At 43.2% G+C, this 16,930-nt stretch overlaps 1 protein-coding gene across 1 annotated transcript; it reads right to left on the bottom strand.

The window, feature by feature from the left end:
• Positions 1–1,273: 1,273 nt before the first annotated feature.
• On the bottom strand, positions 1,274–16,568 carry pitpnm2 (phosphatidylinositol transfer protein, membrane-associated 2; the record flags this gene model as incomplete). The annotated part of the gene is made up of 17 exons (XM_031875150.1): positions 1,274–6,327; positions 6,804–6,932; positions 7,015–7,198; positions 8,083–8,232; positions 8,319–8,467; positions 8,563–8,679; positions 9,390–9,506; positions 10,328–10,476; positions 11,327–11,488; positions 12,583–12,714; positions 12,823–12,993; positions 14,131–14,306; positions 14,888–15,099; positions 15,260–15,379; positions 15,472–15,661; positions 15,770–15,923; positions 16,367–16,568. Coding segments are annotated over 17 exons (2,889 nt in total), but the record flags the coding sequence as incomplete, so codon positions are not given.
• Positions 16,569–16,930: the final 362 nt, after the last annotated feature.

Below are 16,930 nucleotides of genomic sequence, written 5' to 3'. Positions count from 1 at the left end.
GATTCATAGGTTGTGAGTAATGGCTTTATTAATGGTGTTTAAATCATTTTAGATCAGTTTAATAAAAATCCCTTTTGTGTTTAAAATGTTGGTAATCAATTCATAAATACCAATGTGGTTTCTCATATCTAATGAAATGATAATCCATAACGTCTGCATTTATTAATGTTAATATGTGGTCAATAAAGCGTTTTAATCATCAAGTCTGCAGTTGTAAGTAAAATGTAAATAAATAGGATTTTTCATTTCATTTTTGGCTCTTAACTGAACTATGAAGCAATACTAAATAATTGAGCTTAGCTTAGCTAAAAGCATGGAAACGGGGAAACAGCTAGCATGTCTCTGTTCAAGAGCATCAAAATCCTCATACCAGCCCCTCTGAAGCTCATTAATGAATCTCATTTCTCTAATCAGTATAAAAAACTGAATTTATCTGCAAAACTATATCTTATCCGGGACTTTACTAGACACCCAGGCTAGCTGTTTCCCCCTGCTCCCAGTCTTTGTGCTAAGCTAAGCTAAGCTAACAGGCCATATTGAACAGACGGATATGAGAGTGGTGTCGATTTTCCTTTAACCATTAATAAAGCGATCAGTTCAAACATATTACTTCTTTATAAGAAGGTGCTACTAGAAAGTGGTAAGACAAAAAAACTTCAGTAGTAACTAAAACTAAACTAACTGGACTGTGTATTTTAAAACTATGCTAGATAAACCTCTTTAAATGTGGCAATAATCGTAATATTCTCAAATATAATCAGCAGAATCTTTAGATATATATTTCTTTAAACAGTGACGACATAGCGGACAACATAACTGGTTTATTACTGTTAAGCATGAAGGTTACGCAGTTCCAGTCGGCCTGGATGACATGCAACAGCTTGTTAAGTAGAGACGCTTCGGTTTTTTACTTTTTCATGCACCCACGGCTGACTGAGAACAACCAGCCTCCAGTTATACTTCAAAGGTTCTGTAAAACACTCGAAAAACAGCTACGGCGAGTCCTATAAAATGCTCAGCGGTTGACTGTTGTAAAGAGAGACAGCAGCGTAGCTCAGATACAAATAGTTGTCACCAGGTGTGAAACACGACTGCAGGTGTGTGTGTGTGTGTAGCTTTGTATTGTGGATTGTGCCCCTGCTGTGATAGTAGTTTTGCCTGGCTGTGACTGGAACAATAATATTGCACTGGTAAAAAAAAAAAGAAACCTTCCTGTGTTGGTCCGTAGCCTTAATGACCACCAAAGTGACAAATAAAATGCTACATATTTTCTTTTTTCAAATATATTTCACCTGAAATTTCCAGAGTAACATCATGATCTTTAGGTAAATAAATAATTCTCAACCATATAAGTCCTACATATACATCTGTACAGTATGTACACTGACACATCCAACGGCTCCTGAAGAGCCTCACAATCCAAACGGACAGACATTCAACTCAGCAGCCAAACGGCTGAAAAGGGGGGAAACAATGTGTGTTTGTAGCCAAAAAACCTGGCAACCCGCTGCACAACAGAAACTTAAGTTCCATAAAATAGCTTATTGTCAACGACTACAGCAACATGCTCGACCTCTGCTCTAAAATCATCTTTCTGTTAAAGACACTTTTCTTTCTCAGACATGGATAACATTTGAATAAAACCAAAAATCATCAATATTCAGTTAAAGTAAGTAACGCTCACAACACTTCGCCCCTTCTTACTAACATAAATGGTTGTGTACAGACTAAATCAGGGGTTTTAAATTACTTTAAAATATTAAGTTTCCAATTACCACCATAATGAGTCATAACTCAGTCAAATCTTACCACCCAGACATTATACACATTTTAGATTCAATGTGACTTGCACGTCTAAAGGGAATCATTGTCTCTGATGAAAAACATCCACAAATCTGCTTAGAAATCACAGAAAAAAAAGAAGACACTTCTTATAACTGCAGAACTTGCCAGAGAAACATCACGTTTTTGAGTTTTCTTCAGTATCGAAGTGATCCGGTGACGGTTGTCTGTACATTTCGTGGGTACAACACAGACAGGAAGTGCTAACAGCTTAGTCGGCACACTTTTAATTGCCAAAATGTAAACATAAAAAAATGGGGCTCAAGTCGTAGCCTACAGCGTAAATCACTTAATCCATAGCAACATTTTTACTTCCTGTTTACATCTTGATTATCTTCCAAATAGAAGTAAGACAAAGAATAACAACAGGAGGACGGAGGCTATGAAAAGCCCCGGGTCTAAATATTCTCCTCTAGAAGTGTTGACTGTTTGGCACATTTACCTTCAATTATTTTCATATCCTGACAAAAATGTACAGACGTGTGCGTACCTGCACAAACAGCAAACCCTGAAATCAATAAACAGTGTCATGCACTACAGAGGTGTCCAGATGTAGCGACATGAGATGGTAACTACAGTATATTTCCATCGTAAACTAGTGCAAAAAACAATGAGGTTACACAGTTGATTAACTACAGTATTTAGGGAATGATTTTGGCTTTTTGTTGGTGGGTTGAAGACGTCGCCGATCCCACACAGAGTGGAGACAGACCCTCTGGTGTGGTGTGGAAGCTGGGCATAAAAACAACAACATAGTAACAGGCAGTGAGGTGCAACCGCTCCGCACATCCAAAAGCTTTCATGGGTTTAAAGGAGAGGTTCACACGTTTTCAAGTCCGTCTCAAAACAATAGATGCACGTGAGATTATGTAAAAACAGTTTCTGCTTGCTGCAATCTTTTCTCCTGTTCATACTGGAAAGGAATGGGTCAAAATATTCTGTCCTGACTACGATAAATATCATAACTTAGCATGTTTTCTGGTAATTCAATAAATAAATAGTCTATTTTAAATAACCACATGCTAAAACCTGTTTTTGTATACTACTGTGTGAATTACATATTTGACAAACTGACCATTCAAGGACCTCTTCTTATTGTGCTTCCAGTGAAAGTGACGGAGGACAAAAGCCAAAATGTATATTTGAAGCCAATGTGAGGTTAAAACAGTAAGAAAAACCAAGTGAACATCTTCTAAAGTAAGTCGTTTTAGCATGAAATCCTCTCCAAGAGAAGGTAAAGGGTTTTATTTTTGCCATCAACCTAATGTAGAAAAAGCTAGAGGAAGACAGAGGCCCAAGAGAATGGACTAAGCCACGAGATGAACTCATTGCAAGTCTAAACTCTCAGGAACCATTTGGCTTAAAAGAGACTGTACCTTTACTGTCTATCTTCAGCTGACAAAAGAGACATTAAGTTTCTACGCTGGGTTTCAAGGAGGTAGTACAGCTAGTGTAACAATAATAAGGGATGCTGAGGTTACTAAACAGACCAGTGGAAGCATATACTGTATAATGAAAATAAAATGGGGCCAAGGATGGAGCCTTGGGGGACACCAGAGGAGACAGCAGCAGCACATTATCCATCATAAGTGATCCTAATTTATGTTGTAGACGCGGTTTACAACCATTATAAGGCCTTACATGAACCCCTACAACATGTTAGGGTCAGAGATTATCAAAAATTAAAATGGCATGACTGCTGGAGTCTAAAGACCAAAGAGTCTTTCATTACCCTTAATAGAGCCGACTCAGTACTCCGATACATCCTGAAACCTGACTGGAATTTGTCCAATATGTTGTTTAGGTCTGATTTCATTCTAATAAGTCTGTAGACATACACTTATTTGACTAACAGCTTCGTCCCCAATCACCAGTATTCACAGGAGGGACGATGACAGCACTCGGACTCTTGACTTTTGTTTTTAGACAGACTTTGAACAAGAGTGAACCCGTCCTTTAAAGAGCGAGGGTGGCATCAGCACTGCTAAACTATTCTGTGCACAACGTTTGTGTTTTTTGGATTGGAGATGTGAGGTGGCTTCTTCTTCTTCTTCTATACGAAAATATACAGTTCAGTAGACAGAAGCAGCAACGTGATGTTTGCTCTCGTGAGGGGAAACCAGTGATTTTCTCCACATCCACCAGTGAAAGGATCCATCCAGTCTTTTCAACATTTAACACTGAATCACTTCCGGCCCATTCTTCAGTCCGTTTGGTAAAAATACTGAAAAATGTACAGGTCTCTGTGAGTGAAAGCTTTGTGGAAATACTTCCTCCATCCCTCCCAGAGTTTAGCCCGACAGGAAACCGGCTACTCAGCAGAAACACCACGTTTATCCTCCATCCGGTCCAAAGGAGCAAAAAGCCAGGGAACGCCACACAAAGTGCGTCCCAGCAGCAGCAGCACATGTGGGGAACAGAACACCACCAACAGGTGGATCGGAGGTATTGCAAGCGGATGAATATATAAAGGGATTGTTGCTGTGGACTGTACAGAGTCTCGGTTGTTGCTTTAATGCTGCATGCCCTGTTGGTCTGCTGTCTGTATCGTCTGTGGAACACGTGTGTTGTTGGATATTAAGGCCTTGGATGGCCCCAGAGAGCCACACTGAAAGGGACAATACTACAGAGTCTCACACAAACGGTGGAATGAAAACTAGCCTTGTGTATTTAAATACATGTAGCATATCAGTGAGGAACAAAGTCGTTCTGTGACTAAGACAAGAAGTACTGTCACCTCTGATACAATATATATCCCATGATGTCTAATCCATCTCTCAGATGTTTAAAAGGATCAGTTAACCCAAACGACAAAAAAAAGACACATTTTCTCACTTAAGATTTCTGTCTCAGCCTCAATGCAACGGAGGCTTAGTCTTCATGGGGCTGTACTGGAGCTAACATTAGCATGCTAACATGTATTCAGTGACAATGTCAACATGCTTATGTTTAGCAGGTATAATGTTTACCTTGTTCATCATCTAGGTTTAGCTTGCTAACATTTGTTAATTAACAGTTGAGGCTGATGGTTATGTCATTAGTTTAGCAGAAGGTATTGGACAAATTATGTACCAATAGTTGTTGAGACATTTTACCCCAAACCACAATCGTCAACCTCATGGTGGCGCTAGAGGAACAGTCTGGGGATCACCAAAGTCAGTACGGTTCATCACCTGGGAATCATGAATGTCTATACAAAGATTTGTGCTAATCTATCCGGGAGATGTTGAGAATATTTAAGGGAGGTCGATGAATATCGGTACCAAATTTAATGGCAATCCATCCACTGGTTGTGGAGATATTTCACATACAAACCAAAGATGTTGATCTGATGGTGGCTCTACAAGAGAAAGCCAGGGGGTCAAAGAAAGTCACTGGATGTCGTCATCTGAGGACGATGACTGTTTCTACACAAATTCATGACAATCCAACCAAAAGTTGAAGAAATATTTCAATCTGGAGCAAAGTGACCACAAGAGGTAAGTGAGAAAATATGTCTTTTTGTGTAATTCGGATGAAGTGACTCTGTATTCAGCGCTCGGTGTCTCATCTCTGGGTACAGTTGCTGTCTGAGAAACTTGTTGTCGCTCGGCTGACGGTGGCACTGAAACAGAAGTGAAAGTCATCGGCCGGTTAACCCGGCCACAAAGACGATGTCTGGCTCTGCAGTTTGTCCTGAGCTCATGAGAGAGTGAGTGCTTGGACAGTGTGTTTACGTGTGTGTTCGGAGAGGAGGGGGGAGGGGGGGAGGGTCTCGTTACACAAGATTAGTTTAAGGCTTACAATATTTCATTTAATCCTTCCTTGTCATTTTCTTTAATTAGTTAATGATGTATCCTATAAAAGTATTACTTTAAAAGAGTCATGCTACAGAATTGTCTCTTGTTCGCTGGATCCCACTTGGCCTGATTAGTCCACTCCTCCTGGAAGAGATCCCTCTCCATCCCATCAAAGAGGGTTCATGCTATAACCCCGACCTCCTGCCTTTAATCTCTACAATACAAACCCTCCGTTCACTTCCTCTTCTTCCAACCCTCCTCTCTGTGTCCGGTCCAGAGATCATGGTGGCTCTGGCCGGGTCCTTTTAACACCACAGCTCCACTTTGAACCTTATTTTGGGCCGAGTAACCCTCCGCTGCCCTCCTTGGTGCTCCCGCTGCGACCCCAGCACCCTGCGGCTATACTCATGCTCCTCTGGGTCGCCGCCGGCCCGACCACCCGATCCCCTCGCTCCACCTCGCACTGGCTCTGGGTCCGCTCGGTGCGCCCCGGCTGGCTGGGGGAGACCGACCCGGCCCCTCCGGCCTGCTGAGAGGAGATGGTGCGGAAGATGTGGTTGCGCTTGCGGAGGAATTCTCCTCCGGCCGCACCGAGCCCGAAGCTGCCCTTGCGGAGGACCATGCGGGTGCTGTTGGACTTGGCGGGCCGAGACCTCTGGTTGTACTCCAGCTGGGACAGGTGGGAGGCGTAGCCATCCGGGATGAACTGGAGGAGACGTTAAGCCAGTCAGATTCGGTTTACTAACCTGTATGGACTGCTCGCAGCGACTGAGCTCAAACACACAATCATTTATAAAACCTTTTCTTAGCCTACAGTGGTGCAATGTAACAGAATAGTGCATTTACTCAAGAACAATTGTGTTCTTTGTTCACAGCTATAGCTACGTTTTTGACCAGGATTTTACATAAAAAACACATAAGCTTATAACATAGTTCCACCATGAGATATCTCCCCTCTCAACTTCTCAAGCAGTCCAAACATCAACCAGTCCAAACGTTCATTCTTGTCATTTCAAATGTAAAATGTTTTCCAGCTCTTATTAATCTGTTGAAATTCTTTAAACGCCACTTAAAATAAGTGCAAAATGCTTAGTGGAACTAAACACTTTGACTGTTCTCTGACTGTTAGATGAAGTGTAATGCATTAAATATGTACCTTCGCTCTCAGGATTTACTCCGTACCTGACATAGGTGCTGCATCTTCTTCGTGGGCCTTCCCACGATGTAGATGTGTGAGGGAGGCAGGCCGATGGACGAGTACACGGAGATGTCCTTGGTGGAGCCGTAGGCTGCAAAGATCCTCATCTGGGCCTAATCAAAGGAGGGAGGTCGGTTGTTAAGAGACTTCAAGGATTTTATCGGAGACGCTTGCCTCAAACTGGCCCCGACTTACCTCGTTAATGAGGCTTTTGAGGAAGTTGGCCTTGTGCCGGAGCGGGTCGTGAACCAGCCCGTCGCAGAAGGAGACGATGCCATGAGGGAAGTTATGCTGAGAGAGCCAGGCCACCACGCGCTGCTTCTGCATGTCAGGACGACCCGTTACGTAAACTATCATGTAGCCCAAGTCCTGCCAGTATCTGCAAAAATGAACAACAACAACAACAACATAAATGATGCACAGCGTGAGTTCAGGCAGAGCGGAGCAGTGTTTGTGTCCAATACTGAAGGAAACATCTGTCTCAGCTGCTGAATGCTCCACTATCTTCACCAGCTCGTCTCTTACTGCGTGTTTGAGGCTCATCAGGTAGTGAACTGTGGCTTTTTAGAGCGATTTCACTAAAAACTGCTGCGGCTGACAATAAAACCATGAGAGTGGAGAACAGTGAAAGGAGCTGGAAGTCGCTCTAAAGCTGCGTAGAGCTGAAGAGAACTGTAGAGTTGGGGATCTATCATCACTATGAATTTCTGCATATGGTGGCTTTAAATGAGACTGGTAGCATCTTATTTTCAAGCTTTAGCTTTATCGTTATTATAAACACATATTCAAACATTTTAAACTAGAATAAAGTGGGCAACAATATAGAGCATAAAAGCAGCACTAAAGGAAACAAATAAAGAAAGAAAACAATATATTTAAAATGAAGAAACAAACATAATCACACTGTATAAGTATGTTATGAATTATTTAAAGGATTTGAAGTACTTTATAATGTGGTAATTAAACATTTCTCTGCTCTTTTGTTTGTTTATTTTTGTTTGACAGGTGTAGTCCCCTTGTGACCTGAGCCAGATGTTTCACATTACACTAAATTATATGTTTATATATACACACAAATACGTACAATATCTGTGTAATATGCAAGTAAAACGTGCTTCGATATTTGTTGCGAACAACAACCAACATGCAGCGATGTTTGAGGAGCTGCAGCTCTCAGCGTTTCACAGTTGACTGCAGAATAAGTGCACCTCGATAGCGTGTGTTTCTACATATTGCTGCAGAATAAATGTGCACGACTCTTACCTCACCACATCCACAGCTCCAGCCCGAACCTTTGGATCGCTGCCCATTATAGACACACTGGCAGCAAAAGACCCGTCAATACTGAACACAACAAACTCTGTTCCTCGCGGTACGATAGAGAGGTAGCTGTCTGCCACCGTGTGGTCGCCCCTGAGACAGAAGGATGGACCTTATTATGAAAGGAGGAGATTTAGAAGTACTTTTTCTTTACATGAAATAAAAAAGACTTTGCATACCGGACCACCATTTTGACAGGATAGACCCCGATACCCAGCTTCTTGCTCTCAGGGATCAGATAAGAGACCCGACCGCTGCTGTTGGTGAGCTCCGTGTTGAAGAACACCCACTCCCCAGAGGGAGGCTGCGTCATGACGTGGATATCGATCTGCAGGAAATAACACAAAGATCTTTTCTACACTGTTTGACATCAATGATTATACAACCCATCTTTGTTGTTGTTGTTGTTTATGTCGTACGCACCTTCTCTCCGGTGAGGGTGACCATGTCCAGGGGGCCGTACATGAAACGTCCCATCACCATCTGAGCTCCGTCCTCCGTGAACACGGCGTCGTTCACTCGGTGGTTAGCCGTCACGTTCTGACACACAGAAGAAGACGAAGCAGGGAATCAGAATACCAGCCTCCTCCTTTATGTTTATTATTTATGTAACATTTACTGAGATTAGTTTAAAGGTGTCATCTCCATTTCTACAGTAGTTTGACTCGTTCTCTTTTCTTCTTACCTCTTATTTAGCTGTCAAAATCCAAATGAGAAATTCTCTAAAATTATCAAAATTGACACAAAAGGCCGATGCTACGCTATGATTGGCCAGTCTGCGTTTAGGGCGGGACTTAACGAAGGGTCAATAAAGTTAGTGAAGTAAAAAGTACAATGTTTTCCTCTGAGATGAAGCAGAATAGAAGTATAAAGTAGCACAAAATGGAAATAGTTAAGTAAAGTACAAGTATGTCAATATTGTCCAACAGTGGCTATATGAAATCGTAAAGAAACACTGGAGACATTACTTCTTTAAATTACGCAGTAAAGGTTTTGTCTTTAAAGTAAAGATGGAAATAAAACAGAATTTATTGAGTTTAAAGATTCATTGTCGACTCTGTAATTCAGTTCTCCCTCTATGAAGTGATAACAGCTGATAATGCAACAGGTAAAGTGTGGTGACTCGTACATATTTGTAAGGAAAGTGTTGTTGAAGCTGACTGAAACGTTATGAGTAAAAAAAGAAATGATTACATCTATATTGAAGCGTTTCTGTGGGAAATGCACTTAAAGACAAAGAGCGATCTTACCCTGATTTTAACGTGAGTCCTCTTGCGGAGCCACTTCTCTCGAGGTTTGGACGGAGTGAATTCAGACACTTCTTTACCGTCCAGCTCCAAAATACTGGAGTTCTCATGTCTCATCACCTGGGGAGGATTAGTCATTGTTCTTTAAAAAGCCCAGAACATTTTTAGCCTATCTTTGTTTCACGCTCTGGATGTAAATGATTCATCCTGATCTTCATACAGCTTCTGCTCTATTCAGCACTCAAGAGTTCAGCTAAAGCTAACATGATGCTGCAGCATTCTGCTACTGCAAAGTAGTTCAAGCTTTAGCTTTCATTTTGGAGCTAAAGTAGGAACTTTCTCTGCTTTCTTGGCATCTTCACCTGTATATAAAAAATAAGCATTTAAATTGCTGTTACATCATGTCCTTATAAGATTTGTTGCTTTGTCCTTCCACAAAGCTCTAGATTGTAGCTGCAGCTGAATGTTCAGTATAAAGAAAAGGATGGAGAACTTTGACAAAGAAATGCATTTATAAACTACAACAATTGGCAGAATAAAATGCGTATAGAATACAGAAATTATGTAGCAAAGCAGAGATGAAGAAGAACAGCTGTGCTTTGGGATTTATGCTAATGTCAGTATGCTAACGTGTTCACAATGACAATGCTAAGATGCTGGTATAATGTCACCCATGTTCATCTTCTTAGTTTGGCGTATGTAACATTTGCTAATTAGCACTAAGCATAGTTTAGCTGAGGCTGATGGGAAACATTGTGACCTGATAATGGTGCTACATGAAAAGGATCACCAGAGTCAGCAGGGTTCATCCTCTGGAGAACATTAATGTCACTAAAGCCATCCAATAGCTGTTGAGATGTTTCAGTCTGGAACAAATTGGTGGATCCGCATCGAAAAAAAACACACTTTCAATTTGAAGATTAAATAATAACGTAAAGAACCTGTCTGAGTAAGAAGGAGACGACGTCTGTCGACTCCCAGTAGGACGCGTGGAAGAGATGAGGCAGAGCCACCGTGGGAAACGCTGTGAGGGCATCAGGGCAGTACAAGGCGTAGTCCATCCTCTTACTGCCCCACCACCGAGAAGCAACTGCAGCCGGGAAACATGGAACAAACACAGACAGAGTTCAGGAATCTCTGCATCCGGTATGTCGGATCTTTGTTTGTGGTGTCCACCACTCCAGATCTACATTCTGCTCATCCAGAGGTGAACAGTTCTTATCACAAACTGGAGGAAGTTAGAAGATTGAAAGGGTTGCACTCGGAGGCACTAGACTCCAAACTATGAAAACAAATGCACAGTGAAGAGTTGCAAAGAGGTTTGGAAACGCACACTCGCAGCTCAGACTCTGTGAGAACCTCGTCACGGTTTATATCTGGTGGTTTTGCGAAAGAAAACGTACAAGTGGTTCTCATGAACCTGAGCTTGAGAGAAGATTACGGGTCTCGTTTTTGGAAACAGGACTACTGAGGAAGACTATCTGAGGGAGGAAGACGCCAGAGGAGGAAGGAAAGAGCACAGGGAACGAGGACGGAGTTTAGCGTCCTTCCCTCACGTCCTCTCACTACAGCTCCCAGGGTACCTTTCTCTATGTTCTTCAGCAGCCCGGGCGACGGGGGGGCAGAGCTGAAGTCTGTGATGTCGGACGTGACGTCGGTGAGGTCAGAGGTCATGTCAGAGCTAACGTCCGAGCCCCGCTCAGACTCCACGCCGTTGGGTTTGGGGAACACCCGACGGATTGTCTTTCGTGAGCGCAGGGACGAGCTCCGAGAGGCAAATCTATTGTAGGGAAGAGCCAGCTGGGACAGCAGGCCGGGCCTTTTAGAGGGGCCCACTTCACGCTCGTGTGCTGAGGGGACGTTTGGAGGGAGGAAACGAGAACGTCAACACGTAAAACTGTCAGCTCGTGGACCAAAACGTGGGTCAGAGGTCAACTCACTCGTGGCGATGTTGGAGGCGGTGTAAGAGTCAGCCATGCCCGACACCTGGCTGGCTAGGCTGGCCTCGCTGGCCCTGCGGTTGCAGCGGAGGTGAGGGACCCCCGGTGAGGTGGGCGATGGGAGCTGACCGTCCACAAAAATGTGTGAGTGGAGAGAATCCGCTGCAGAGACACAAGAGAAGAGAGTCTTATTATTAACTGCAGAGATGAACAAGAAATATTCCAGAAAGAAAAAATAACTTTTCAATAAATGCACCTTTCAAAAACAAAGTGCTTTATAATAAAAACAAAAGCAAGATCCAGAACTTAGGAAGTTATTAAAACTGTACGATGACTTTGCAAACACACACACACATCTTTCTTGTCAAGGTCCTGAGCCCAAAAAACTGTAATCGTGATTTCTGCCTATTAATCAGCACCTTTATCATAAAGACACACTCCTGAGTCTCAAGCTGACGAGCCGCCACTTTGCTAATGTAATGAGGTCAGACTTCTTTATGCGAGCAGTTAACAGAACCGCGACGGCAGCAAAGTATTTTGGCAGAAGCTACAACAAGGTCTGACAGAAACACCAGTCAGGTTGTAAGTCAGTCAGCAGTTTATTCGGAAGTAAAACCGAAAGTAAGTGCATCTGAAATGTCACCAATTATCCCTTATAGCACAGGGAAGTAGTGTTAGCACAAAGGTACGTTTGGTCCATTGTCAGATGAGACACAAAGTTAAAAACAAAGTAATTGGATTATTTTTACCGTTGGCCTTTGTTTTCTCTTTTAAATAAGTTTGGCTAACGTGAGGATTTGTTCAGACTTTTGTTTGTTCAAAGATCTCATCGGTAAATAAATAGATTGATATTTTGGAAATACACTACTTTGTTTTCTTGGTGAGAGTTAGATGAGAAGATTGATACCACTCTCATGATTGTTTGTGCACTAAACTAGTTATCTTAGCTTAGCATAAAAAGGGTAACAACGTAACAGGGCAAGAAAATCGGCCTACCAGCAACTTTAACTCACTAATTAATATTGTTTATCTTGTTTGTGTCATGGAATCAGGGACTTCCTGGAGCCAAATTCTCTAGCTATTCCTTTAACTTGGTAAGTTATCAAAAGGGATAAAATAATGGTCAGAACCAGAATAATTTATTCAGAATAATTAATTGTAATAAACACAAATTTCCCTTTAAATACGTCAAAGACTGCAGCAAAACAAACAAACACAAAAGGGATAAAAGAGATGAAAGAGCAACAGATACACACTGTCTGTGTGGAGCTGCCAGTTGAGGACGGGTACGGGGATGGAGGTCTCGTTGACGGTGCTTTCCTGGTAGCGGTGGGAAATTGCACCAACAGACTCATTCAGCAGCTGCGGGTTACTCTGCACGGTCTCCACTAGGAAGACAGATGAAGGGAGTAAAAAAGAGGCACAAAAGACTCATCTACATGTAGACTATTAAGGCAGTGAAATGTCTCACGTATGTCTCGTGTGTGTGGACTCACCCAAGAGAGCCGAGTGTCCGTCGCCCAGAGGGAAGCGCTGGTATCGAGGGACACTGAAGGGAGGCAGCAGGTGGAACCGCTTGTCCAGCAGAGGCTCGAGGCGCGAGGCCGACGGGTCGGCCGGATGAAACAGGTTGTAAACCTGCTGGCAGGCCGGACGCAGAGCGGACACTGGAGAGGAGTAAGAAACACGGCAAGAGTTAAAGAGGTTTACAAGGAGATTAGAAGAAGAGAAAACTGTGGGGTGACACATGAAACCAGTTATCAAGAGCCAACTAACCAACTTTTATTCATCTCTGGTTTAAAGTTTCAAGTCTGTTGCACCTGTAGCCACACCCAGCAGTGATGTCACGGTGTACCGACACGCCCGGAGTACACTTCTACCTCACTAAAGCCAGGTGAGAAGTTAAACCACTGCAGGTGAGCACAAACAAGATGTTCAGCTGCTGGTGACTCTGAGTTTAAAGGAATAGTTTCAACTTGTTTTGCTTTACTCCCGATAATTATACAAGAATATCGATATCACTCTCACATCTGTACATGAAATATGAAACAACAGCCAAAGGCCGGTTAGCTTAGCTTAGCATAAATACAGGAAACAAGGGGAAAAAGCTAGCCTGGCATGGTCCAAAAGTAAAGAAAATCTGCCAACCAGCACCTCAAACTCTCATTAAGAAAATATAAGTTCCAGCTATAAACCTCTGTTACATCACAACTCCTGCAAATAATATTATAACTTTATTTGATCACTTTTGATGCCAAACTAACTATGTATTGACAGAAGATTAGTCATAATAAGCTGCAGCTTCAGATTACTTTTGTTTCGTTTCGTTGTAATAATTGTCTTTTTATTGTTTGGCAAATTGTGTGATTATTCATGGTCCAAAATGAACCTCAAAAAATCAAAACCGTGAGAAAACTAAGAAACAAAAAGAGAAACAAAGCACCACTATAATCCTATCTGAATGTAATTAGTCCAGATGTTAACCCGCCAGCTGCAGGTCAGTAACCTCTCTCCTTTAAACCCCCACAGGACACAGACTACAGTCACATTCGTAGCCAGAAATATTCCAGTCTTTGAGATCAGAAACATGACCTCTGACCCCTGACACCTGCTGCTGGAGACGAGTCTCTCACACCGGAAAAGAAGCTACAAATAACCGCTTCCTGCTCATCTAGCAGAAGGGAAGCAGAATATTGGAAGAGACGCGTTTTTAAACCTACAGCATGCTCTTAATCATGAGGAGCGTCGTAATGAAATGAACTCAAACTAAAAGGTGCACAGAAAGAGGAGAAGACCTTCCTCACCATCCAACGAGGGCACCACGGTCTTCCTCAGCGCGAGCACCAGCCCCAGAGGAGAGCCGAACATGAAGAAGTCCGTCACCTCGAAGTCAAACTTTCCCAAAGAGCCTCCTTCCAGCATGGTGCTGCCGCTGGAGCGCCGCGAGCCGGGCTCCCCGAGGAGCGCGCTGGAGTGAAGGCTGCAAACATTCAAACAATCACAGATAGTGACCTTCATGAAGCTTGGGGAGGAAAATATTCATTGACGACTTATTTTTCATCACTACAACAAAATAAAAAAGGAAAAGTAACCTTTGAAAACAAGGACTTTGACGAAATTAGTTGAATTGACTTGTTGATGTTTGACTTGTTTCACTACAGTTAATATGAAGTATCTCTCTGTCAGTAATGGTATAGTTCTTTAAGTCACGTTTTCTGACATCTACAATCCACTGAGAATAAGACAAAATGTCAAGAAGAAACATAAATTCATCACAGATAATACCGACTATCTTGTCACGGCATCACTACGTTGATATTTGAGCTTCTCCTCTGAAGCTAACCGCAGACACTGGACAGTACTTTAGTGGACAAGTGGATGGATGCAGCTTCTGAATGAGCTGTGATAATGCTAATGCTAGGTGAGCAGGAACAACAGAGAGTGAGCGGTCCTGTCCAAACAGCCAGAGTTTAGAGAGTCAGTCAGAGAGTCTACTAAAAGGAATACGGATGAACACTGCACAATTAGCTGAAGTCTGTGGGAGAGTTTGCGTCGTCTTACCTGGACAGGAAGGCCTGGTGATGTTTGATGGTGTCCAGCTCGTAGGTGGACGAGTCGCTGCGCTTGCGTAGAAGTTGTCTCTTGGGGTCGTCGGGCCCCGAGCAGCGGGGGATGTCGATGTTGCTGCGGCTGAGATGGCGGCTTCCTTCGAGGGACGGCGAGGACGGAGAGACGCTGTTTATGATGATACCCGGCGAGAGAAGGTCTGTGTCCTGAGAGACGGGGACGGAAATGTCTCAACAGCTATTGACCGCTTTGCCATGACATTTGGTACAGATATACTGTACATATATATATATATATATATATATATATATATATCTGTATGTGTGTCCCCCTCAGGAGGAATTGTCAGAGGGCTGAGATTGTTACCTGTACACTGATGGCGCTGCCCCGTCTGCTGCTGTTTTGGCTTTCTGACACCGTCACCGAGCTGCTGCACAGAGCATCAAACCCCAGGATTCCTCCAACACAGTCCCCAATAACACACACCTGCGTTAAAGCACAGACACACAAACACACATGAATCCGCTTCATCCGTACATGAATGAGGAGAAATACGAACCTCCAGGTTACACACTGACCTGGCCGTTAAAAGATGCTCCCTCGAGAGACTTGACGAAGTCGCTGTACACCTGATTGGCTCGTAAGATGACCGTTGCAACGGCGTCCTGGTACTGTGGTGCGGCGGTAGCCAGAAGAGGCAGAGCAGCCAGCGGGATGTGGTCCTGACTGCTGGACAGGCAGCCCTCGTCGTAGCTGTAGGGGCTGAGACTGCAGAGCAGAGAGGAGGAGGAAGTGTTGTTATCTGTGTTTGACATCTGTGCACGCACTACAGCAGGTTATTTAGCAATAATGTAATACTAAAGAGTAACGGCTCACTTGGAAACTAGCGCGAACGCGTCGACACACACGGCAGGACAGGGGACCATCCGGATGGCGATGCGGCCCATCGCTGCTGGGTAATGAACCCCCATCACCGTCTCAAAGGCTCCACTCAGCGTGTTCAGGTCTCCCTGCTTGCTGTTCTGTTCCCCTGCAAAGAACAAGTGGCAATGCTCAACAAACTGCAGGTACATGTGAAGTCAGGTGAAGAGTTAAAAGTATCTAAGTCTGTTTCTTTAGTCTCCACCACCTCCTGAGGGAAATGTCCGTCTCTTTATCTGCTAAATGCTGCACTGTGTTCACCAGCTTGTCTCTAACCTGCCGTTATGCAGGTGAGTTTTTTCTCTGAAAACAGCTGCCTGCAGCTGGAAACGATGTTATAAAAGTCTGTGACTGAAGCGAAAACAGTAACGTAAACCAAAACAACGAGCTGAAAGATGCTTCAACGCTCCGTAGAGCTGAAGAAAACTGCAGATTCAGGTGATAGTTCAACGCATTTCACATTACATAGTCACCCATGGAGCTGGAATTTAGAATCGATGTTAGCAAGTGTGACTTTTATAGTGAAGTTGCAGGATTTGGTTGCAGCTGTACCAGAGCCAGTGTCCAGGATGTTGCCTCCGTGCAGGACCAGAACGAGGACGTGAGTTTTGGCCGACTGGAGACACTGCTGAGACGAACAATCCTGCAGGTAAGAGGACAGAAGGAAGGAAGGAAAGAAGGAAGGAAGGAAGGAAGGAAACAGTGTTAACAGGGAGCAGATGAAAGAGACAAAAGGTGAAAAGATGCTAAAAGAAGGTTGTGTGATTAGTCAAGTGACAGAAAAGTAATTAAAAAAAAACGATTTTCTCTATTTTAAATCATTGTAAACTAAATCTCTTTGGGTTTTTAACTGTTGGTCAGACAAAATAAAGTAATCTGAAGACAATCTTTTCTGACATTTTAATCAAATGAAGCAATAATGAAACTATTCATTCATGGAGCGAACAAGTGCTGGCGGTAACGTTCCGTCCGGTTGCAATTTACCACTAAAAAGAAGAAGAAGATGTTTGATGTTGCGATCGTTATTTCCAATAAGTGCCCAACAGCCGTGTTTGCTTTGAGATAACACGACCCGGACGAAACGCAGGTAAGTACACAGAGTACACAGTGTACTGA

The sequence above is a fragment of the Anarrhichthys ocellatus genome, unplaced genomic scaffold (assembly GCF_004355925.1).
Source record: "Anarrhichthys ocellatus isolate YVR2014 unplaced genomic scaffold, GSC_Weel_1.0 scaffold87, whole genome shotgun sequence".
In the NCBI taxonomy this organism is placed as follows: Eukaryota; Metazoa; Chordata; class Actinopteri; order Perciformes; family Anarhichadidae; genus Anarrhichthys; species Anarrhichthys ocellatus.
This window is presented reverse-complemented; position numbering and strand designations above follow the sequence as displayed.